The sequence below is a fragment of the Hydra vulgaris genome, chromosome 10, assembly GCF_038396675.1.
Source record: "Hydra vulgaris chromosome 10, alternate assembly HydraT2T_AEP".
In the NCBI taxonomy this organism is placed as follows: domain Eukaryota; kingdom Metazoa; phylum Cnidaria; class Hydrozoa; order Anthoathecata; family Hydridae; genus Hydra; species Hydra vulgaris.
Window position 1 is genome coordinate 51,915,813 of NC_088929.1, and position 27,213 is coordinate 51,943,025.

The 27,213-nt window shown below is 28.2% G+C and overlaps 1 protein-coding gene across 21 annotated transcripts in view; it reads left to right on the forward strand.

The window, feature by feature from the left end:
• LOC100202249 (ras and EF-hand domain-containing protein) overlaps positions 1 to 27,007 on the forward strand; it is a 58,233-nt gene extending 31,226 nt beyond the window's left edge. For all 21 annotated transcript variants that reach the window (XM_065808291.1, XM_065808298.1, XM_065808297.1 and 18 more), the window contains 9 exons: positions 10,281 to 10,371; positions 10,511 to 10,669; positions 11,001 to 11,072; positions 11,160 to 11,275; positions 11,453 to 12,041; positions 12,139 to 12,359; positions 17,017 to 17,131; positions 26,569 to 26,741; positions 26,883 to 27,007. In XM_065808291.1, coding sequence (XP_065664363.1) covers positions 10,281 to 10,371; positions 10,511 to 10,669; positions 11,001 to 11,072; positions 11,160 to 11,275; positions 11,453 to 12,041; positions 12,139 to 12,359; positions 17,017 to 17,131; positions 26,569 to 26,741; positions 26,883 to 26,988 — 1,642 coding nt within the window. In that variant the 3' untranslated portion in view covers positions 26,989 to 27,007. The remainder of the gene's footprint in view (positions 1 to 10,280; positions 10,372 to 10,510; positions 10,670 to 11,000; positions 11,073 to 11,159; positions 11,276 to 11,452; positions 12,042 to 12,138; positions 12,360 to 17,016; positions 17,132 to 26,568; positions 26,742 to 26,882) is intronic.
• Positions 27,008 to 27,213: the final 206 nt, after the last annotated feature.

The following is a 27,213-nucleotide window of genomic DNA, read 5'->3' on the forward strand; positions in this document are numbered from 1 at the left end:
CATGTTGTCATAGTAATAAGAAAGTAATGTAAACAAAAAATTGAATATAATGAAAAGATGTATGTTAGGTTGAATTTCAATTAAAATATAAGTATTAGCACTTATCTGATGAAATTATAATTGGTAACTTAAAAAAAAAAAAAAAGATATGTAGCTCAACAAATTTTAGTATTTATATTTTGATACTAATGATAGTAAGATTTATACTTAGCCTTAGTTCTAAAGTGTCTTAAGTAAAAAATAAGTAACAGAAACTAAGACTATCCGGCACTATATAGTGTCAAGTAATACCATAACTTAGTAACATTTCTTGACTGGCAAAGATAACAATCTTGCTTTACACACTGCTAAGTAACACCGCTTTTAAAACATTAAAAAAAAACACAGAATATAAACATATATAAATTTTGAACATATTGTATTTCATAAACTATAAACATTTACTTTGTTACATATAAAAACATACTTATAAACTATTTATTAACAACATTTAAAAATTTAGATTGCTGAAATAGTTTCTTGCCATAAATTATTGAACAGTAGATTAGTCCATAATTGTAAAACTGAGATACACGATTTCTAATCAATGTTGCATGTTCAGGATAGTTCATCAATTATACCATGTCTTGGAAAAAAAAAGTGAATAAACCGTAGGAACTAAGTTAGCTGACATTCTCAATAAAACTTATAAATGACCTCTTGGGTAAATAACTTACCTGGAAGCAGGCGCAGCACTATCTCCAACGAATACACTAACTATAGTTTGCAAATAAAACATTAAATTATGTAAGCAAAGTTGATGGAAATGTTATTGCTTTCTAAAATTTACTGCTGCAAGTGGGCAGAGATATACAGTTGATAATGTTTGGGGAATGTCTTGATCTGGCCTAAGATTACCTACACAATGAAAAACTTGACCACATATTTTAACAAAAAGCATGGCGGCCAATGATTCATAGGTTAAAACATTTTTAACAGATTTAAAACATGGCGACCATTGATTCATAGGTTAAACCACATAATCAGTAAATAAAGCAAAATAAAGACAGTCATCTTAAATTCCAATATATTTTAAAAAATTGATATTGGAATTATGATATATATAACTTCATGTAAATCTTGTAAAACTTGTGGAAATATTGAAAATGGAAGCAAAACTACCTTTCTATTATGCAACATAAAAAATGTGTGTCATATATATATATATATATATATATATATATATATATATATATATATATATATATATATACATATATATATATATACATATATATATATATATATATATATATATATATATATATATATATATATATATATATATATATATATATATATATATATTCACATACCTTTAAAAGGTAGTACAACACTTTAAAATATAAAATATAGAAAAACTTCATCATTTTTTTAACTACTTCCAGCAGGAAGTTTATTTTTTCTATTCTGTTATATTTTCTAAGAAAGTATATATATATATAGATACAGAGAAATATAAAATATACTGAAATACAGGCACATTTATGTATATAAACTTTCGCGTTAACAAATTACAGTCATTTTGCAGTAGTGGTGTCATGGTAGAGCGCTCACTTAATAAGCGAGAGGTTCTGAGTTCGATCCCCACCACGTCCCTGGTAGTACCGCGCTTAACTTGTTTCTCCGCGCAGTGGCCTTGTTTGTCAAGGTTTGTGTTTCGGAGTTATAGAGTTGAGAGAGGGTTATAACCACAAGTAGCCTCCTCATCTGTAGTGGCCTTATCGGCCTTGGGAAGATGAAGGAAGTGAGGTGAGAAGGATAGGAGGTGAGAAAGTGAGGAAGTTTTCCATGTTAAATATGTAAAATATATATCTAATATAATATATCTAGTATAAAATAAATCCAATATAAAATAAAGCAAAATAGTAAATTTACTCAAATCAGTACCAGTTATACTGTGTGAAGTGGCTAAAAAACACTTCAGTTCTTTTCAATTTACTCTAAAAAATACCTTTTAGCTCTTTCCAATTGCTCTTAATTATTTCCAATTACTCTTAAGTTCTTAAGAATCTGAAAACAGGTAAGTAAAAAACCAAGTACAAACAAACATTTATTTATTAAAACTAATATATTTAAACAAATTAAATTAAACAATGTACAACATCAATTCTTCTTAGGTTTAGAAAATTTTTTTAGCTCAAATTTGCTTGCAAACTTTGCTTGTAAAGCCATGTGAATAAGAAGCGCATTAAGCCTAGAAGCTACTTAATATGACATAGAAGTTTGAATGTTGACTGGACTAATTATAAGTAGATGTTTTTAAAAAATTTATAAAAATTCACAATAATTTGTTCTTCTATATTGCATAAATACATTATATGATAAATCTGAAATGAAAAAATGTAACGATTAAGAAATACAAAGAAAAACATCATATTTGAATCAAAAATCAATGTATCTGATAGAGATAATATGTCATGGTAAGAAAGTAATAGTTGTTAAATATTGTTAATTCATGTTAGAAAACAATTCATGTTGGTATGTCATGGTTCTAAAAATTCAAATTGTGATATAAACAAAGTGTATATATGGCAAAATGACTTTTTTTGAATGGCTTTTATTGAATGATTAAAAGCAGTGAGTTCCAATTATAAAACCACCTATGAATCATTTTTAACAATAGACACCAACGTAAAGGTAAGCCAAACATAACAAAATTAGTTACATAAGTAACAACATAACGCAAAATCTGTCTCTACATGTTTGCCAAGTCGCACACTTTGAAAATATGGAAACAACATAATATAAACATTAGGGTTATGACTTTTTGACTTTTAAAAAAAATAATTTCCTGTGTCATAAATCGATGAACTTTTGTTAGAAAACATTGAAAACATGTTCAATTCCTCTAGGTTGTAAAAAATGGTCACCCCGCAATTAAAATTATAAATGATCATTTATTTAATCTTGTTACTGCTACTACTAATATGTGTGGCTTTGCTGAAAATCATTTAAAACTTTTATAGATTAGAAGTGTTTAGAATTTTAGAACATTTCGGAAAATTCCAGAATATTTTAGACGACTTTAGAACATTCTAGAACAATTTAGAACATTCTGGAACAATTTAGAATATTCTAGAACAATTTAGACTGTGTATATAGCTGCTTATCTAATTTTATAGTTGTTACAGAAGCAATACATGGGGAGGCACAAGCCTAGCAATAGTAGCGTTCAGAAGAACAAGGATTTCTGGACCAATAATCTGGTAAAAAAAAATTTTGACATCCCAACTCTATGTCAATCAGTTTTGCAGAGAGTCGATTTATATTGTATGGCTGGGCAGACCATTGGTTTACAATTACAAGTCAACAATCAAAGAGGCAATCAAGCTGAAAAAAGAAATGATTAAAAAGCTGCATATGGAAAGTTGGTCCTTACACTTTGATGGCAAGCACATCAACAGAATCGATTATCAAGTGGTCGTCCTTCAAAATGAAAGAAGAGAAATCAAATTGGAAGTCCTGGGCTTGGTAGATGGTAGGGGAAAAACTATTGCCTGAGGAATTTCTAAAGTCCTCGATGAATTTCACCCATGGAATTCAATACAGATGATTTTTGCAGATACCACCAGCGTTAAAACTGGAAAAAAGAATGGTGTTGTTGTAATATTGCAACGAATGTTCACAGAGAAAAGCATCAACAAACCTCAGTTTATCAGCTGTCAACACCATGTATTAGATAGAATCCTCCATTTGGTGATGGATGAAGAACTTGGAAGTAAAACACAATTGCCGAACATCGAATATTTGTATCTCAACTGTTGAAGGAGTACAAACAACTGAAAACACAATTTGATAACGAAATAGAAGTAATTCTCAAAACATAAGACTAGAGAAATGATATAAAATTTTTATTTCATCTCACTAGAGTGTTCTGATTTTCCTTTGATCAAGTTTCAGAAATTACTCAACATCAGCAATGTGAGGTGGAATTCCAGAGCTATACTAGCAATCCTGGCCTTCAATTTAATTCCTTCAACAAGGGCAGTTCTGCAGAGAGTATGTCAGTTTATATCATATGGCTGCGCAGACCATTGGTTTACAGACCAACTGTACAGCAAAAATGACTTTAATAACTTGGCTTAAGTACTGAATCCATACAAAAAGGCTTTAAGCTCTTTGAAAATCACTGGAAGCGAGAGCCATCCATACTAGAGATCCCTAGAAGTAATCAAAAGGCAGAGCACGCAATCAAAGTAATGAAGGAAATGTATTTGTCATGCAAAAATAAAGACAAATTGCACCTTCTATTTCTTATATGCAACAAGCAAAAGCAAGAGCAAGGTCAACTGTCTGAGTCATTTTTGGATTGAAAATTTATTGTATTACATGACTATGACATTCTAAATACATTTGAATACATAGTAGTACTTATGTCAAAATCAATTTTTCAATGGCAGGGTGAACTATTTTCAAAAGATATGCAAATTATAGTTCATCTTGTGTTTTTTAGGTTAAAGTTCATCAAACTACAGTACATGAGTATGAGGTTGAAAAAAAGTCATAACCCTAATAAACATATATACTAACTATAAAACACAATATATTTATTTAACTTTATATAACAATTATATACTCGATAGATAAAATACATTTTATACTATTATAAAAACACATTTATAAAACAATTATATAACGCATATTACCACATGCACATATTTATCAAAAACTTTTAAACTTGAACTTAACATAGACATATATGCAAACTATTAGCATATATAACTTGAATTATGCAAACAAAAAATTTTTAAATAACATGAAAAAATCTAAAAAGATTTTTTTTTTAATCCATTTATTCAACCAAAAATTGAAAAATTACAAGTTTTTTATAATTTTACAAAATTAGGTTAGGTGTCACTCATATAGTTGAAAACTAGTCATTGGAGTGACACCTAAATAAAAAAAATTAATATTCACATGTATATTCATGTATAAAGACACATATCTCATAATAAAATATCAGTTTATAATCATATATTTATTCAATATAGAACAAAAAACAGATAGGAGAACTGCAATCCTAATAATAAAATTTAACCTTTAAAAACAATAAAATGTTAGCTCGAAATTTTAGTGTTAGCTCGAAATTTTAATTTATTTCTTTAAATTTTCTGAAACAGTACACAAAAAAGGTAATAGCATCACAGAAATGTCATTAAAATAATAATCAACATAATAAATAAGCAAGTTATGAAATGATAGGATTCAATGTATATTTGAATTATATTAATTTAGGACTTCTTAAAACTTTTTTTTCTAATTAATTAAATTTAAAAGTAGTAATAAACAATTTTATGATAAAGTCTTAGTAACTCTTTTAGTGCAAAAAAGTGCATAAAAAATAGTTAGACCTTATTATACCCCTAATTTCTTTCTAAAAAATAAAATATAAGCTTAATATAAACAAAACTGCTAAAAAAAAACCAAGAATAAAGCTAAAAGAAACAAAATACAGACCATTTAAAAAATTAAAAGGGGTGATCCTTTCTACTTTTAATCTAATAAAAGTGTAATATACAATTTTCTAAACTGTTTTCTATACTTACCTCTTTTATAATACGATCTTGATATTGCTATTATAATTTATCTAACATTTCTAAGCTAATATTTCTAAATTAATATTTCTAAACTAATATTTCTAAACTAATATTTCTAAACTAATATTTCTAAACAAATATTTCTAAACTAATATTTCTAAACTAATAGACAAACTAAAAGTAACTAAAATCCAAAAAGTAGAAAGTTTTAATTTTAGTTTTTCTCTTTCAAGTTCAGAAAAGCCTCATAACTAATTAAACTTCTTTAAAAACGAAAGCGAAATGACACTACTACTACTATAAAATTACAGTGTTAATATTAACATAAATAAATAAAAATTCTTCTTTGTTAAATACTTAAAAATAAAAAAGATGTTGTCATTAGTAATATTTGTACTCACCTTATTTACCTTTTTCAGAGTATTAACACATGTTAAAGGTTATTATGGCTGTAAAATAAAAATTGACATTTTTATTCAACCAACTGAACTAAGCAGTTTTATTGATGCAGCATTTTACTTTCCTTCTAAGCTTATTTGCAAGAAATCTTTCTTCAAATTTGACTCTAGAATCTTATGCCCGTTCTCTTCCTTCCATCCCTATTAACTGGTTAACCCATTGTTAGACATTTAAATCACTCCTGCTTGCATTGCTAAAGTCATACCTTGATTAATCTCTTCTGCGGCTTGTGGTCCAGACAACATTCCTGTTATAGTCTTACAAAATTGTTCTTTAACTCTCTTGTCTTTTCTTTCTCCAAAACTTCTCTCTAAACTATTTAATAAGTACTTGAGTCTTGTTTTCCTGCCTGCTGGAAAATGGCATCTGTTCCAATTTTCAAAAACTCCAGTGAACATTCTGATCCCTCCAATTATAATCCAATCAGCCTTCTTTCTGTTATTAACAAGCTTTTTGAGTCTTTGAGAAACAAATTTCTCACATCCATCTTGAGTCAAATAACTTACTGTCAGACAATAAATATGGTTTTTGATCTTCTACAGCTGACTTCCTGACTGCTGTTAACTGACTTGTTAATTGCTGTGACTGAGAGATTTTATCATGCATTAGAAGAAGGAGAAGCTAAGGCTATTGGTCTTGACATATCTAAAGCTTTTGACAAAGTTTGGCATGCTGATTTTCTCCATAAGCTTGATTCATTTGGTGTATCTGGAAAAGTTTTTGAGATTATCAAATGGTTTCTTTCTAACCACTTTATCAAAGTCATCCTTGAAGGCCAACACTCTTTTCTTTATTTTCAGTAACTTCTGGGGTACCTCAAGATTCCATCCTTGGTCCTGTTTTGTTTCTTATCTTCATTTATGATCTTCCTGACAACCTTACATCTAACGTAGCTCTTTTTGCTGATGTCTTTATACTCCTATCTTGACAAAAAGTTTTCTCTTTTCAATTTCCTAGAGCAGGCAGCCGATCTTGAATCTGATATCACTTCTGTAACAGATTGGGACTCACAGTGGCTTGTAAATTTTAACTCAAACAAAACGAAGTTATCTACTGCAAGCAGCTATCGCAATACTGTTAACATTTCTATATTAATGACTGGCAACCCTCTCACTGAGTTCTCTTTACATCTCCTTGGATTATCGTTTACAATTGACCTTTCATGAAAACCATATATACAATCAATTGCTAAGTTTGCTTCTCTTTATTGTGCTTGCCATTTTCTCTCTCCTGATTCCATTTTCTACCTCTACAAATCTCTTATTCGTCCCTTTATAGAATACTGTTGTCATATTTGGGCTGGTTCTTGTAATGATGCTCTTTCTCTACTAGACAAGGTCCAAAAACAGATTGTAAACGTAGTTGGACCTGTTCTATCTGCTAAGCTTAAGCCTCTTTCTCATCATCGTAAAGTTGCATCTCTTTCTGTTTTCTACAAATACTATCATAGTCGCTGCTCAAATGAGCTATCATCTCCAGTTCTATTGACTAAAGCTCATTCTTGCTTGACTTATCATTCAGCAAAGTCTCATTCTTTTACTGTATCTGTCCCTGCATGCTCTAAAAACTTTTATTTGTCTAGTTTTTTTCCCCGCACTTCAACCCTTTGGAACTCTCTTTCATCTTTATGTTTTCCTGACTCATACAACCTTCAACTTTTTAAGTCTTCTGACAACCATTTCCTTGCTCTGTAACTCTATTCTTTTTTTATAGTAACTTCCAACTTAGTAGTAGTTTCATGTAGCCTTGTTGGGAGTGAATCAGAATATAAAAAAAGGCATCGACATTTTAAAAATTTTGGATAAGTTAAAATCATGAGGATCTGTGTTGACTTTGAATGACAATATTGCATATTGCTTATCTTTTTCATCCATCTGAACCTTGTAAACAAAAGTTTGCCAGTAAAGAGATCTTTATATGTAAGATCTTTTTTCTGGCAACCTTTTGTTTACAGGGGTTGCTGAGTTTCTTTGTAAAAGCAGTAGTCAAACTTGACTTGTAATTCTTGTTGTAACTACATTAGATTTTTTAAAAATAGTAAAATGACTAGAAATTTAAATCAAATGAAAGTGTGAAAAGCTTGTCTCTACATTTAATTTAAATCAAATAAAAGTGTGTAAAGCTCGTCTGTACTTTTTTACTTTTGCACTTTTTTACTTCATGTACTAATTTTTGCTCAAGTAAAATTTTACATCTACTTATTTATAAATTATATTTAAATAAGAAGAAGAAATATGAAATTTTTTTTTGCTTTTTTGAAAATTTTTCAATCAAACCCCTTAATATGTGCAACCTTTTTTATAACACTTGCTAGTAGACAAGCAGAAAACATTAGGCCGCGCATGTGATCAGCTTTAAAATACTTTCTCGTTTTTATATAAAAGTTTAAAACCAAATTTTCTGAGTTCAGCTGAGTGCAGTAGGTGCTAGACTTTTTATTATATATAATATCCGATCATACTTTTTAAAAAACCCTTTAACAAACTGAGTAAGACACATAAAGAATGGTTTAAGATTTTTAATCATTTAAATCTTGTTAAAATTTGTTTTAAGCTTTTAATATGTAGAAAATTATGGAACATGACAAATATGTGATTTTCGTTTAATAGTTTTTTTATTAGTAATAATTTTTGTTGTTTTAAAGCGGTATTTTAATGTACATTTTTGTGGATTATTGTATTTGTGTTAAATTTATGTGAACAGTGTAAAAAGATAATTTATGAAAGAGAAAATGTATTATTTATATTTATATATGAAAAGAGTTTTTTTGTAAAAAAAAAAAAAATTGTACTTTAAATGGGTCACATGTGTTTTGTTTATTTAAATAACCCCTAAAATGGAAAAATAATAAATTATTTGCAAAAAATAGTAATTTCATACACCCTGAGATTAATGTTTTAAACATAAACAACAGAGAGCACTACACAATGAAATTCTCCAGGCCTATGATCTTATGATGAAAATGCCTATGATCTTACAATGAAAATGCTTTGCAGCTACGATACTAAGGTTTCCAGAATGAGGAGTCAAGGAAAAGCCAAAGACTCCAATCAGTCTGAAGAGTCCAATATATGCCCCACCTAATTGAAAAATTATTGGGATATTCCAAGACCACCCTTAACCACCCCTAAAATAACCACCTGTATGGTTATGACAACTCCCAGAGACCAAATATGCCCATATTTGAATTCCCCAATCTCAATTACCTATATTTAGGTATTAATGGTCCCATCTAGTTGAAAGACTATTGTGATATAAAATGACCACTTGAGCGTTTATGACCACTCCTAATGACTGAGTATGGCTAGATTTGAATTCCCTGACATCAATAACCTATATTTAGATATAAAACATGCTCCATCTAATGAAAAACCATCTGGACATCCCAGAACCACCCTTAACCACCTCTAAAATGACCATTTGAGTGGTCATGACCACTTCTAAAGGCCAAATTTGGCCAGATTTGAATTCCCTGATTGCAATTACATATATTTTAGTATATATATATATATATATATATATATATATATATATATATATATATATATATATATATATATATATATATATATATTATGCAATTACATATACATACAGCATGTCCCATCTAATTTAAAAACCATCAAGACATCCCATGACAAATGGGAACCCCAAAATGACCACTTGTGTGGTCATGACCACTCAAAATTTAAAATAGGGCTCAAAAATGAATTCCTTGGCCCCAAAACCCCTAAAAACACATCATATGTCTATATTTATCCTATAAATACTTTTGCCATTTTTAGGCAATTTTGGCCCACTGTGCAGTGTAGGGATGAATAAAAGATTATTGTAGATGGAGTTAAACATTATTTGTTCCTGAGCCACTCTAACCATTACATCAAATTATATCATAGTGTTACATCATTGTATTACATCACATTACAAAATCTTATTGTATCATCTTATTACTTAAACATATTAAAAAAATTTTTCGTTCAGCTGTTACCTCAGATTTTACATTATATCATCATATGATGCATTTGCCTAAACGTTTTATGTTAGTTGTTATGAAGGTTTTTAATGAGGCATTGTTTTTATAAATGTTTTCTTTTTTGAAAATTGTTTCATGGTACATTAAAAAAATACCATCTGTCATTGTAAAATGTTTTGTTTATATAATTCTAAACATACTTGAGAAAAATATTTCATCAAATGTTCTAAATAATAAAAATTTATCAGAATTAATTTAAATTTGTTTAGTAAGTTGGAACAAGAAGAGAAAGAAAAAGCCAAAATATATGACGATGTTGAAATAGTTCTTCAGCAAGAAAGACAATGTGCTCATGAAAAGGTAATTTTTATTCTAGTCGAAACTTTCATTTAAAGAAATTTGAGGAATTTTATGTTATTTTGTGTGTTATAAAATTTTATATTATTTTGTGTGTTTTTAAATTTCATGTTATTTTATGTTTTTAAATTTGGTGATTAAGATTACATATATGGAGACACAGCTTCGATCAGAGCATCAACGTGCAATTGAATCAAGGGATTTAGAAATACAAAATATTTTATGTCTGAACAATGACTTGTCTTTAAAGAATACAAAGTATAAAGAAGAATATGAACTTCTAAAATCGACATTGCAACTGGTAATATTTTATTTAAAAACAAAATAATGTATTTTTCTTGTAAATCCTGAAATTCACTTTAATGAAATAACAAATTTTGGTTGGTTTGTGATATTTGTTTGAAGTTCTGACTTGTTGCACTTCATTGATGACATTTATTATAACATTCAAAGTGTATATTGATATTGATGTAATGGACAGAGAATGTGTCGATAGTGATTACATTGACAGTAATGGTATTAACAATCATGGGTTGGACATTAAGGGTATTCATAATGAGGGTATTTAAAAAGGCAATAAAAGTAATGTTTAAAATGACGGCATTTAAAATAAGGTCATGTACATTGTTTAGATGGAGCAGCAAATTAACCAATGTTTGAAAAGCGAAGAAGAATTGAGGAATGAGAATGCTATACTTATTCAGGTAAACAGGTTTTGATTGCGAGTTATTACAAATGTAAAAATGTGATGATGAATGAAATGATCTATATCTAAACTTTTGTGTTAACAGGAGAAAATTTTTCTTATTCAAAAAGCTGAACAAACAGAAGAAATTGTGAAAAACCTTAAAGAAAGTGTTGTCTTGATGCAAAAAGATGTAGAAAATGAAAAAAATAAAAATAAAACGTGAGTTCTTTATAGTTTTGTAGTTATTGGTTCTGTAGCTTTTTGTTCTGTTGTTTGTAGTTTCATATTTTATCATGCTGTAATTTAAAAATTATGTAGTTTATTATACTATTGCATGTAGTAACTTGAGAAAATATTGTTGCCTTGGCAATTTTTTTCCATGTTTTTTACTTTTAGTTTGTTACGACAGCATAATGATATGTTAGAGGAAAAATTGCATTTGGATTCAAAAATTGACACCTTAACTGCAGCTTTTACCAATCTTAAAAAGCAAAATGATTACCTCATTACCAGTCTCCATGTTAAATGTCCAACAATAGAACTTTTTAATGTACATAGTTTGAACAATAAAAATTATGAATTCGATGAATTTACCAAACAAGATGTAATCAGTACTCTGCAGTCTTCCTATTCACTTAAAAACAAAGCAAAATTTTTACACCAAGATGCACAAAAAAAACTTTTCTCAAAAACAAAAAATAAAATTAATAAGTTAAATATAAATAATAAAAATGTTTATTCTCCACTTCCAATTAAAAAAGTTCTTAACACAGATGACTGGCCATTATCTCCACCTAAACTGTCTGATGAAAACAATAGTAGTCAAAATGAGTTGCATAAAAGTGAGTTGCTAAGTTCATTTGATAGTCATCATCCAACTGAGAGTTACATTCGGTCTTCCTTCAAAAACAAAATCAATAAACAACTCTCCTATAAAAACAATGAACTTAATACAAAGTTGTTTACAAATGGATGTTCTGCAAAAGTAAGTGATCAAAAAACTTATTATAAAATAAATTTTTTCTTTAAAAAAAAAAAATTTGCAGAAAAAATTAATTTATAAACTTGTTAAAACTTATTAGACTTCATCACTTCGCTTTGCTGAATGTGAAAAAAATACATATAAAATAATATTCATCGGAGATTCTAACGTAGGAAAAACAAGTTTTATTCGCCGAGTTTGTTTCGGAAAATTTCGTGCTTCAAGAGAAGAAACCCGTATTAGTGATTTTTCTACTATTTGTGTCAATTCAGAGGGAAAAAATATTACTTTAAACTTATGGGACACTTTGGGACAGGAAAGGTAAAAGTTTATACTTTTTATATACATGCATATATATATGGGCTATTCCACTTTTAACTTACATTACATGCACAACAACTTTATCAAATATTTGCTTATTTAAACTGTGAATTAAACTTTTAGCTATTTTGTATGAAAGTTGTCTAAAGAATAAAATAAGTTAAAAAGTTTTGAGTCTGGCCAAATAAGCCTGAACTTATTACTAAAAATAAAACTTAACTTACATTACATTGAAAACAAGGTAAAAAAATTACAGGAGGGAAGGGGTTAAGAATAGTCAAAAATAGGGTGACACTTTATGGATGACCCCACTTAATTGTATTTGCAAACTATTTGTTTTACTAAAACAAAAACAAAAAAGTTGTAACTGATTTTTTTTTATATTAGGAAAACAGCAAATGAATCTTTTTTTTTTTAATGTCCAAAATAAAATATTTATATAGTTCTTATTTTTATTTATTTATGTATATTTATATGTCAACCAAAATAAGAATACATAAAAAAAAAAATAATAATAATAATAGAAATTCTCCTAATATAAAAAAATTCTCCTAATATAAAAAGTTTCAGTTAGAACCTTGCCAAACCAACGCGACCAAATAAGAGTTACTAAATGATGAATTTATTTTGTTAACGAAAAAGCGCAAGAACTTTAGTAAATACATGTAGTTTTAACTTACGTTACACAAATTTAATCGCTATTCAAAACTTCAAATTTAAAAACATAACATTTAATATTCTTTCGCATATATTATTAAAAAATTTAAGTTACATGAAAATTCTCTCATTATTTTCTGGAAATATATTTATTTTATAAAGTATAAAATCTGACCAACAACAATTTGAACATGTTATCTCCATTTTCACGCTAAATTAATTCCGATTATGCAAATAAATTCATGGTTAAAATAACATTTTACAATGATGCTTTTTTTATCATGCAACAATGAGAAAAACTGTAACTGTCGGAAGCATAAAAATGACTTTAATTAATTTTAGTACTAAAGGTTATTTTAAATAAACTTTCATGTGTCTACATCAATATTCATTTGCTAAAAGTTGTTGCAAAAGAGAATAAAATGTGACTACTTTTTCTTTTTCTGTCGTGGAATTGCCCTTATATATATTTTTAAGTTTAACATACATAGTTGTCCATTATGCTGTTTTCTTATTGAAATATGACAGAAAAGTTTTACAGATTTATGAATGATAGGAGCTAGCTATCATTCAGAGTTTAGAAGCTCTCCCTATGCCACAATTAAATATTTAATATAAGAAATTTTGCTCTCATAAATAAGTTGATATCACTCTGGTAGGGAGCCTCACTTTTCTTATATAACCAGCAGGGTTGGGGTCACACACATGTGATCAAATATATGTACATTAATTTTAGATTTTCAAATACAAATTCATATACGTATGTATGTAATTGGCATTTTCCAAAAAAAAATTTAAAATGCGAATATTTGTTTACACAAATACTAATATTTTATACGATTATATTTTTATACAATTACATATTTTATATAAATTTTATCTAATTTAAAATAAAAATACATATATTTATACAAAGATTTATATTTTAGGTTTAGAAAAAATCAGTGGCATAGTAATGATATATTCCCCCTGGGGTGGAATCTGATTTGCATCCTTTAAAAAACAACAATTGCATTTATTAAAAATCTTATCCAGACACAAGATTATTTATAATTTCATTTTATATTGCAAAAAATCAACTTTGTTCAAACATTTTAAAGATTTTTTTTTTCCTTTTCTGTAAGCAAAGTCATCAATGAGGCTTTCAAAGACAAATTTCATTACTTAGTTTTTGTGCAATGGATAGTATGGCAAGGTTTCTTAATTGCGGGCTATCTACGGTAACTTATCAATTATATTTTTGAAAAACTTCCTTCATAACTACCCACAATTTTGGCAGTTGTACAAAAATATTGTAGCTGTATAACAATATTAGCAGTGTAACGATATTAGCAGTATAACGATATTAGCAGTATAACGATATTAGCAGTATAACGATATTAGCAGTATAACGATATTAGCAGTATAATGATATTGGCAGTATAATGATATTAGCAGTATAATGATATTAGCAATATAATGATATTAGCAGTATAATGATATTAGCAGTATCATGATATTAGCAGTATAACCATATTATTTTCAAGACTGTAAATTATAATGAGCTGAAAAAAATTGAAATTTATATTTATTGATTTGACGGAGTAAGAATGGCATATCTTTCAGCAAGAACATAAAGCTGTTCAAATCATGTAAGGATTTTTTAGATCACTCTGTCAAACGACAAAAAATATATATATATATTTTTTTTTTGTTTTTTTGTTACTTCACCTCCCCAAGGCTAGTAAGGCCACTACAGATGAGCTACTTGTGGTTATAGCCCTCTCTTAACTCTCTCACATTTTTTAACTAAAAATATTCATTTTTACAAAAAATTTTCATTATAATTTATTTTTCCTGATGTTTTTTATAAAATGATAATTATTTTTAAAATTTTTATATAATTTCGCTTCTTTTGAGTTATATGTTATACTTTTGAAGAACTTTTGTTTTAATAATTAAAGGGACTAGTCTGATGTTTAAAGGTCTTGATCTACCCCTAAAAATATTTTTATTTTAAAAGTTTTATTTATTATATAGAACACATTTAGAGGGTGAGAGTATACATTAAAAAAACAAGTATTTAAATGGCCACCCTAACAAACAGGGACACCATTCATGCGCAACATGGCACTTTTAGTACTCAGATATTTTACAGCTGTTGATGGAATCAGCCTCTATGAGAACTACCATAGAGTTCAGGAAACCTGACTACCAGTTGGATTTAGAACCATAAAACTGAGTTATAGAGCTGTACACTCTCAAGAAGATAATAGGATGATTTGCCTAGTCTTAACAGACACAAGCAAAACCCAATGTATTAATTCAAGAAGATCCAACATTCAACATCCTAACTGACTAGGATCAGAAATTATAAATAAGTTGAGTAGAGAGGGTAAATGTTTCTATGTTTTATGGTAAGACCTTTGTATCAAATTTTTTTCCCAACCTGATGCCGACCTCTTAAAGATTAAGATTGGCAAATTATTGCCGACCTCATTTTTCCTAATTCTGAGGGTTTTATATATAGATATAGATATAGATATATATGTATGTATATATATATATATATATATATAAATGTGTGTATAAAATAAAATATCCTGGCCCCTGCTAGAATTACTTTTTAACCAGGGCAGAGGTTGTAAAAAACACCATATTTGGCCTGAGACGGGGCTTAGTCACTTTCTAGATCGGTATTTACTTCCATGACGTAATTTTGGAAGGCTAAAATAACTAAAAATTTAAAATTTCAAAAGAAATATTTTTATCCCAAATTTTCATAGCTCTTTATACATTTTTTGTAAGGTATTGTCAGCCCTTTGTAAACTTTCTTTAACTTATTTTTTTAATTAGTATATTAGTTTATAAAGGTCATTCCTTTAAAAATAACAAGAACTTTTGATCTGGTCTAAAAGTTTTTTTTGAAAAGCTTAAGCATTTCTAAATTAAAAATTTGTGCGGAGGATTTTTTAATCAGTTACAGTTAAAATTATTTTTAAAATTATCTTTTTATTATTTCTCCACTGTTAGTAAAAGGAAAAAAAATATAAAAAATTCCCACCCCTAAAAACGATGATTTGCAAATCTCAGATTACAATTGCCGTTGCAATGCTAATAATATAAATATGGCTGATTGCCAATTGGCGTGAAAAAAACAATAGAGTTCTATAAAAAAGTTTTATTTCTTTAATTTAATATATATATATATATATATATATATATATATATATATACATATATATATATATATATATATATATATATATATATATATATATATATATATATATATATATATATATACATACACAGGGGCTATTCTAGGAAAAAAATTTAACCCCCCCCCCCCCCCTTCTCTCTCTCTCTTTCCACGTCCCAGAGAAATTTAGCATATGTTGCCAAATATTTGCGTTTTTTCACACAAAAAAAACAATATTTGCCTTAAAAAACATAATTTAAAAAAAAAAACTTCCTTAATTTTTCATTTGGACGGTGCCCAAATACAGTCAACGCTGTCGGAAACGATTTAAAATAGCTCCTAATATATGTATGTATATATATATATATATATATATATATATATATATATATATATATATATATATATATATATATATATACACAACTATAAATGTGTGTTTAGATAAGCAGTTACATTTTTTTGCTAAAATAGCCTGCTGCGGGGCTTCAGTACATGCATTGACTGAGGGTTTGGGATGGAGTAGCAATCTTTTTCTTTGCTATTCTTTGTTTTTTTCTTCTTTTTCTAAAATAACCATATGCCATAAGGATAAGCAAAATTAAAAAGCATTTGCCGATCTATATATGCTATAATAGATATCAGGGTTTTAGCTATATACACACACGTTTTTATCAAATTAGTATATTGATATATTGTAATACACACACACACACACACACACACACACACACACACACACACACACACACACACACACACACACACACACAAACACACATGTTAATCAAATTAATATATAGTTAATTGTTTAATTAGGTTCAACAGTATTCCACCATCTTATTTTCGAAGGTCTGACATTGTAGTACTTATGTATGATGTTACAGAAGATACTTCATTTTTTAGTGTAAAGAACTGGATACGAAAAATTCATGTAAGATATATGTTTTAAGAATAAAATGTTCATGCCAAAATAACCATGAAATGCAACCCTTTGCTCTAAGATTTTCTTTATATTTTTATGATTTATTAAAAGGTTATTATTCTCACAATACCAAGCAAAAAGTAGGGATGCACAGAAAATTTTTGAATTAAGAATTTTAAAATAGATCAGTATGTTTTTAGTTTAAAAATAGTGAGTTTACTACAGCTATATCAGATGATTTATTCAGTATGATTTCTTTAACAACAAAGCTAATAACCTATATGAAACAACTCTTGAAAACTATGTATAATACAAATTAAAAATGACTGTTTAACATAAGTAAAGTTTAACTGTTTAACATAAGTACAAGTGATAAACATAAATACAACTGGAAAAAATTAAATTATCTGCTAAAATGAGTTGACTGCATAATTGTATGTTTTATTTTTTTATTTATACTTTTATATTTATATTTATTATATAATATTTACATATTTATTATACCCCAAACATATTATAGTTCCAACAAACCCCAAACATATTATAGTTCCAACAAACCCCAAACATATTATAGTTCCAACAAACCCCAAACATATTATAGTTCCAACAAACCCCAAACCTTTTATATTAGAAGAGCCACTCATGCAAAACTCATTTAGTTATTTATTAAAATTTCTATTTTTAACAAGAAAAGTTTTACTTTTAATTTTCATATTTTTATGTTACAAGTTAAAAATAAAAATCACTTTTGTATTGTGACTTTACTAACAATTTTTAACTGTAAATAAATTATCTACAGTTGCTATTCTATTAATTGTTCTTCTGGATTACGTGAATCAATAAGCGTTGCCATTATGAGGGGATAAAAATGTAAACAAAGCTGATAAAAAGTACATCATTAAGATTTTTATATAAACTTTGAGGGGAGCATTTTATTGCACATTAAAACTAACTTGAAAAAAAACAACCAGAAATTAAATTTTTTAAACTTCCTGAAATTGTAAAATATTACAAAAAGTCTTGTTCTCTTTGACTTGATACCAGTTTATTTTTTATTTATTAAACATGGGAAATCTCATACAACATTAGATAAAATTGTTCATTCAGTATGTGCTTTTGTTAACTTATGTCCATCTTTAGTAGCATTTAGCAAATAATATAAACAATAATATGCTATTAAACCTTACAGATGTTTACAAGGTTTATTGAACAAAATATTGTTTTATATAAATCTTTTTTTTTTTTAATGTATGTTAAATAACTTTTTCTCTCACTCACTCTATCTCTTTCTCTCTCCATAGTTGTCCAAAAAGGGGTCCAAATGACCCAAAAAATCACTTGGAGGGGTGATTCCATAGGTTATGGTGATCACTTTAAAACAAAAATTAAAAATTTTTAATTACGCTCGCAAGAGAAAGTTGCATTTAAATTTTTTGCCTAAATTACACTAAGAAACTTTAAAATGCGTTCTGCTGCTAAAAGTTACTTAAAATAACCTTTTGTTCTGTCTTGAATGTTGCAAATATCTCTAAACAGCATTGTATTAACCTATTGATTAACTTTTTTTTTTCCTTTAATAAAAATTCAAATTTAAAGGCAATAAGATTGAAATATGTTGGCACCAAATTTTTGCCGCTGAAATAATGTAAACAAATAAATTAGCATTTCTGTTAAAAAATTAATTTGTCTTTGTCGAAAAATCCTTAATTCAGCAAATATTCATGGTGATTGCAGAAAATCTGTGCTTTTTGTGTTTGAAGAAAAGTGATTGCATATTTACTGATCTTTTGATTGTATGGGACAATAATATTTTTAAGTGTAATTTTAATTTCAATGATCAGATAATTCTAACTGGCATTTGCAGATCATGTAGAAGTAAACTGCAACAACTTGATACTGTTAGTATTATTGGACAGATACCAGACTTGTACAATTTCAATTCGATTATTGTTAGCCATCTATTATGCGGTAGTGGTGTAGTGGTAGAGCGCTCGCTTCATAAGCGAGAGGTTCCGAGTTCGATCCCCACCACGTCCCTGGTAGTACCGCGCTCAACTTGTTTCTCCGCGCAGCGGCCTTGTTCGTCAAGGTTCGTGTTTCGGAGTTATAGAGTTGAGAGAGTGTTATAACCACAATTAAGTAGCCTCCTCATCTGTAGTGGCCTTCTGGGCCTTGGGGAGGTGAAATAACAACAACAAAAAATCTGCAAGATATTCTGGTGCTTGCCAGTGTATAATTTGTAGGGTGGCCAAGTCAAAGCTCAATGAAAATCTGTCACACATTGAGCTTGATATGTTGAATCAAAAAACAAATCTACCCTGAAACTTACTGTATCAAAGCTTTCAGTCCCAAACCTTTATCATCACAGCCAATTGAAAAAAGATGCAGTATTTGTTTGTCAGTACTTGCAAAAGGACATCCTTGCTTTTATACTATAGGTAGAAGGCGGGAAAATGGACTGAAATTTGATGTAGAAGACCGTAAGTGTGCTGAACAAATAGCAGCTGATTTAATCTCTAAAAAGGATGCCTCTCAATGAGGTACTGTCAAACTTAGTTGAGCAAGTGGAGGTAAATCTTTAAAAGCTCTGCCAGGACATTCAGCGAAGTACAAGCAGCAGCTATTGACTGCTGAAATATTGGTCCAAGTTCAAAACAGTCCAAATCTTTCTAATATTGGTGTGAAAAGGCTTGCATCAGCTCTAAACAACTCAATGGAAAAAAGACCTGTAGAGGCAAACGTGAAGCGAAAACTTGACAACCTCTGGAAAAATTAGCAGATTTTTTCATGATGTCAAATGTTGTCATTCTAGACAAAGAGATGAAAAACCAAGTTCGAATAGTTGTTCACTGCAAGAACTTGAATGCTTTGATCAAGGATATTCTCTCAGTAAGAGGACTTACATCATTTAGTTAAACTTGGAATTGATGGAGGTGGTTCATTCTTGAAAACTACCCTCATCGTAATTGACACATATTCCAAGCAGTTATTCTCAAGGATCATTATGTCTCCAATCAAGTTCTTCTGCCCAGGATGGCGGTGTAAAAAAACTGATGATTGTTGCTGCAGCAGAAGGTATTCCTGAAACATGAAAATCTTAGACAATATTAAGCCTCATACAAATTAAAGATGTGTCTTACATAATTTAATTTGACATGAAAGTAACCAACATTTTATGTGGTATCCAGTCTCACTCTAGCAAACACCCATGTTGCTGGTGTGATGTCAAGTTTGACAACCTTACAAACTCTAGCCAATCAAGAACATTTTGTTCTTTATGCAACAGCTATGTTGAATTCTTCTCTTCAGATTCAAAACTTCATTCGGGCAAAAAATATTCAAATGTTGCTCATCCTCCATTAATTAATCCCTACAGACAATCTGAACTTATTCTTGATCTAATTCCTCCAATGGAACTCCATCTTTTTCTTGGATTCTTCAACCATGTTTTCAAGCAACTCCTTGAAATATGGGGTCAAGCACAAGAATTGCTGAATCTCTTACACCTTCAAATGCAAGCATATCATGGAGGGACAGGTCAATGGAAATGAATACAACAAACTGTTAAAGAGTGTTGACATCCTTCTTACCCAAAAGATCTGTTGAAAGAGCTTTTTTTGGAAAGATTTTGGAGGCAGGATTCTGTCAAAATATTTCAGAATTCAAGCATACTTGGAATTTCAGTTACTCCCAAAGCACACGCAATTTTTCATTACATTAAGGAATTCGCTGAAAAAAATGAGGCTGGGCTTGGAGTTTTCAGTGAACAAACCACTGAGTCGATACATGCTGAATTTAAGGTCCACTGGCAAAGGTTTAAATGTTTAATTAATTTCTTTTGATTTTTTATCCTACTAAAAATTCAAAAGAAATTTGGTATACTATATTGTATATTGATATACTAGTATTGGAATGTATAAACAAATATTCTTTATTAAAACATAATTTTGAATCTAAGTGATATTAGTTTGTGATATTTGTAAAATTTAAGGCTAAAAAAAGTGTTTTTTTGAACTTTAGACTGTGCAAACACTTTTTAAAAATAAAGGTTTTTGTGGAAACTTTAAATGCAATTTTCTCCTGCAGACATAATTAAAAGATTTTAATTTTTAATTTTAAGTGATCCTTATTACCTATAGAATCACCCCTCCAAGGAATTTTTTGGGTCATTCCTGAAGAGGTAAGGACTCTTTTTTGGACAACTGTGTCTTTCTATAATTTATATATATATGTATATATATATATATATATATATATATATGTATATATATATATATATATATATATATATATGTATATATATATATATATATATATATATATATATATATATATATATATATATATATAGATAGATATATATATATTTATATATTTATATATATATATATATATATATTTATATATATATACATACATATATATATATATATATATATATATTGTTTCTCCGCGCAGCGGAGATGCAACTTGTTTCTCCGCGCAGCGGCCTTGTTTGTTAAGGTTCATGTTTCAGAGCAGAGTTATAGAGTTGAGAGAGGGTTATAACCACAATTAAATAGCCTCCTCATCTGTAGAGTCCTTCTGGGCCTTGGGGAGGTGAAATAACAAAAAATATATATATATATATATATATATGTATGTATATAGTTATAGTTATAGTGAGTTTCCATATTTATGTTTATATATATATATATATAATAAATAAATAAATAAATAATAAATAAAATATATTTCAGACAACAGGCATGTACAAATTAGGTGCCAGGTCCATAGTTTTTTTGTTGTTTTTTTTAAAAGAAAAGTATTATTTTAAACTTTGATTAACTGAATTCATAGAGTGATTTACCAAGGTACAAGCCATCAACTGTTTACGAAAAGCATGTCTATAGTTTAAGATAATTGTATGAAAAGATGGTAATCTGAACTCTAAAAGCATGTAAGATATACTATCATATTTGTTGTATCCGAAAAACATTTTACCACATTTGTTGTAGCAATACTGAAGGCGTGCCATAGTTTTATCATTATAATTTTGCCACAAAGGAACACCATATAAACAAATGCAATATGCTTTAAACAGTTTAACCTTCACTCTGGTAGAGCATAAATGAAAGCGTCTGATATTTGTACGTGTGTAAAGGCCCTTCACCTCTTTGATTATATCAAGATCATCGGTAAGGTCATTTTTAATTATATGACTAAGGTATTTAAAAGATTCAACAAAAGCAATTTCACATCCTGACACACATAATTCTGGGAAGGAGTTTGATATAACTTTTGATTTTTGAGTTGGATTAAACACCATACATACAGTTTTCTTGGTATTAAAGGACATGTTAATTAAGGAAGATTCCTTATTTGTAAAGCTAATATATCTAAATATACATACATATATATATATATATATATATATATATATATATATATATATATATATATATATATATATATATATATATATATATATATATATATATATATATATATATATATATATATATATATATATATATATATATATATATATATTTATATATATACATACATATATATATATATTTATATATATATATATATATATATATATATATATATATATATATATATATATATATATATATATATATATATAGATATAGTTATAGTTATAGTAAGTTTCCATATTTATGTTTGTGTTTAAATCTGTACTTAAATCTCTCAGTTATCAACAAGTAATTCCAACTATAAAACTTACCTTAATCTCTAGTGTTCTGTAAGATTTCCTAATGCTTATCCAAAATATTCCCACCAATGTTTTAAAGTACTACTTAGAGCAAGTACCTTCTTTTAACTAATCCAGGTTAGGTCAAGTTCAGGATCGTCATGATCACCCTGCTACTGGTATCATGTAACCCAGTACTTGCCCTACTGCCTTGTAGGGTGTGTTTTTTTAGGAAAAGACTAGGAAAAATAAACTCTGACTTAAAATTTCCCTGCCTTAAGGCTCTTACTTAAGTAAAGACTAGAGATGGTGTCTCGATAAAAATACTTTTTGGTGTGCATTGTTGAGGCCACATAAGGAGCCCTAAGTTACCACTTTAGATTATTTAGTAGGACAGAAACAACTGCATCGGAGTGTTAGTTAGCCCAATGGCACCGCGTATAATGCAGAATTCCTAATAGGTTTAAAACTCCCAAATTTCAATGACTTCAAAAAATTTGTCGAAAAATCAGGTTTGAATCCTCTGACCATTCTTATATGTGCTTTTCAAAAACCTTTGTTCTTCATCGTTCTCCTTTATCAGGCTCTGTTCTTTATCGTTTGCACCTCTTCACTCTATCACCTTTCTCTTTGTTCTTTATTGTTCTCCTTCTCAAAACTGCACTCTTTTAGATATAATTTCTGATCAAATTGACCATGCTCTTTGCTTTAGGTGGTTTTAACCAGGCAATGGTCTGTATAAATATTTCACTTTGTACTTCTTTGTCGGACTCACCCTATCATTGCACTACTTAGTACCACCCTAAAACTGACTAAAATTATGATTTTCTTTGAGACTATTTTTGGGCTAATGTGGCTGATGTCTTTTCTCTCCCTGCTTATAAATGCACCTCATATGTAACTATTTAGATCCAGGCAGGTATGGAAGCTTTTATTTCTTCTCACTGCTTCTACATTAAGCCTTCCTTTCCTTTAATATTAAACTCATATTTGCCTATGGTGTTATTTTTTCTTTCATCAAAGAAGTTCAGAATTTTATTTGCGATAGAGTTTTTCTGCAATATTTTTGATTGTGTATTGTTTTCTTGTTTATAAAAGATAGTTTAGAGTTTTTTTGTTTTTGTAAATCCAGTAAATAGCTATCATCATCTTTATCATCAGTGTATCTTTGTATTTAAGAGGAGGATTTAATTTCATTGCTCTTTCTTCATGGTATAGTAAAAAAAGTTATGCCTGTATGAAGACAATGGAAAGACCTAAAGGATCAGAATTCTTTTATGAATATATTTCTACATAATCTATTAATTACATCACATAAATTTGTTACACCAAATGAAATGTGAACTACATCAAATATAATGTGAACCTGTTTTATTAAGTACATATATATTCCATAGAAAAAAGTTGGTTTTTAACTAATCTCATAAGATTTTTCAATTTTGTGAGTTTTATTTAAACTATGTGTATGGCGTGATATGGGATGACATATATATACTATTGCACTCTGTTTTTGAAATTTGTACTTTTTTATTAAGTTGTTAGAAAGGCTTATCATTATTTATTAATTTGTGTGAAAGATTTATCATTATTTATTAAAGTTTTTAGACTTAATTGCATTATAAGAAGTAGAATCTTTGATTTCACATCACTTAGAATAGAAACTTTACTTAAAATTCTTGTTAAACCAATTTGTTTGCAAATTTTCTAAAGTTTTATTGCGTTTTTACAAAATCACTACCTTTATTAAACAGATTAAAAGACATGAACCAGAAAAAATCTGCACGTGTTTTGATGTGGTATTTACAGAAACCATACATTACTTTAATTAGTTAATTGTTTTAAAATGTCATTGTATTAGTTTTATTTAAAAATTTCAACAACTCTTTTAACAAAACAATTTATTATAATTGAAATGTCATCAAATCAAGATAAGAAGCAAGAAAAATTTTGCAATTTCTGGTTGAAAATCCTGTTGTATATGAAACAAAACAATTTCTAAAGAGTTGCAAGTTGCTTTGAGAACAGTACAAATGTTAAACAATTTAAGGACACTGGTACTATCAAATGAAAATAAGGAAGTGGAAGTTTTGTTCGAGGAGATCTTATTAAAAAAGTGAAAGATGCCTTAGACAGATACCAGGAGATTTCTGTTCAAACTTTAGCAAATAAATTTAACATAAGTGCTTCCACTATACAGAGTAAAGAGAAATTGTGGCTATAAATCTTATATAAAAAAAAAAGTTCCTCGTTGTGAAGAAAAGCAAGAAAAAGTTGCAATTCATTGTTCGAATCTAGTCAATAAAAAATTTTGTGCTAAAAAAATTTTTTTGGGTTATTTGTGATGAAACTGCATATTTCCGATCTCATTCCAGGACACCAATATTAATTTTCAGGACACAATATTATGCAGCAATTAATTGCAAAAAACTGAATTCCAAAAAACTGAATTCCAAATATAAATGTATTGGAATGCAAAAATTCACTAAAAAGTTCCTAGTTTGGCAAGCAATTTGTGATTGTGGTGAAAGAAACTCTTGTTTTATGACTAACAATTAACACCAAAAATCAAAGAATGCCTCAAGAAGCGTCTTTTGCCGTTTTTTAAGATCTCACACCGGTAATCCGTTAGTTTGGTCCAATTTAGCATCATGTCGCTACTCTAAGATAACTTTAAACTGGCTTATAGAACATAAATTAGATATCGTTAATTAGATTCTATAAAGTCCTATCGAAAGATATTAGGCTATTGTCAAAGGAAAACTAAGGTTCAGTGTACAGGGATTATCTTTTTCCGGATGTTTTCGGAAATGCGGATATTGTTCTTAATTTTTGGTTTTTCCAGATATCCAAAACATTTTCCATACATCCAAGTTTAGGTATAAATTTTTGTAGTATATTTCTTTATTAAGCTTTTTCACTCATCACTAATACAAAACTAAGAAAAGTTTGAAAAAAAATAAGAAACAACTCAGCCAAAAGCAAAATTAAAAGGAAAATATATTCCGGATATTTTAACCCAAACAATTCTCCGGATTTTTAGAATATGGTTTGGATGTATCTATAAATGTAAAAGAAGCTAAGAACAGGCGAAGATCGTGCAAAAGCTGATGCCGAGTGTGAAACGCAAAGTGCGTGCGTTCTCATGTACCCATTTCATAAAATTACTTCAGTGAAAATTAAGAATAATAATATATGTACTTTCAAAATATAACATTCAATATTGAAATACAATAGTTGAATAAATATCCTTTAAAATATCCGCGCAGATTTTTTCTGGCACGTAAAGCATTTTCTTGCACTTAAGGCATTGTTTTAAGTGAAGAAAATTTGCTAAAAAAAATTTAGTTTAAAGCGAATCGACTATGATTTTTACCATTTTAGGTCCACCCAATAAATTACACCATCTAAAGCCAACCCAATAGGATGCACCATTTATGGTCCACTCAATAAGATGCCCTATTTAAGGTCTACCCAATTGGGTGCATCATTTATAGTCCACCCAATAGGGTACACTATTCAAAATGGTGGATAGAATAAAACATTTCACCCGATAAAAATTTTCAGAAAATATTTTACCTAGGAAAATAGTTTTTATTTAAGGAGTTTTAGAAATCAAATAATTTACATTAACTGTAGCTCTTTGAAAAAAATTGTTTTACTCGTTCTCAAAAATTATATATATTATTGACAGTATTCTGGGAGAAAATATTCATAATAATAAATTCTTTTAATTTTTTTAAAGGATTTAACAGATGAAAACGTGTTTCTAATGATAATTGCTAACAAAATTGATCTCGATGAGAAAATTTTATGTGAAAAAGGAAGAGACCTCGCAAAGGATCACGACGCTATTTTCATTGAAACTAGTGCTAAAACTGGAGAGAATATCGATTTGTTTTGTCAGATGGTCTTGAGGTATTTATCACGAAAAATCTTTTCTTTTTTTTTCAGATATTTCTATTAAGTTTATTAAATGTTACAGCATATCTTTTATTTTTTTTTTTTTTTTTTTTTTTTTTGAGTTGTTTATTTTTTAAATTTATTTTGTTTTTTCAGTACGTTATTAGACCGAGAAGATACTGCTTTAATACGCAAGGATTTTACCCACAGTTTATGCAACTTAAGTTACTCAAAACGTACACAAACTAGTTGCTGTTCGTAGTCTTTTTTTTCTATATATTCACCCATATATATATATATATATATATATATATATATATATATATATATATATATATATATATATATATATATATATATATATATATATATATATATATATATATATATATATATATATATATATATATATATATATATAATAAATTTACATTATTTATAAAATATTTATAAAGTATATATTTTTGATATTAGGCAGATTAAATGC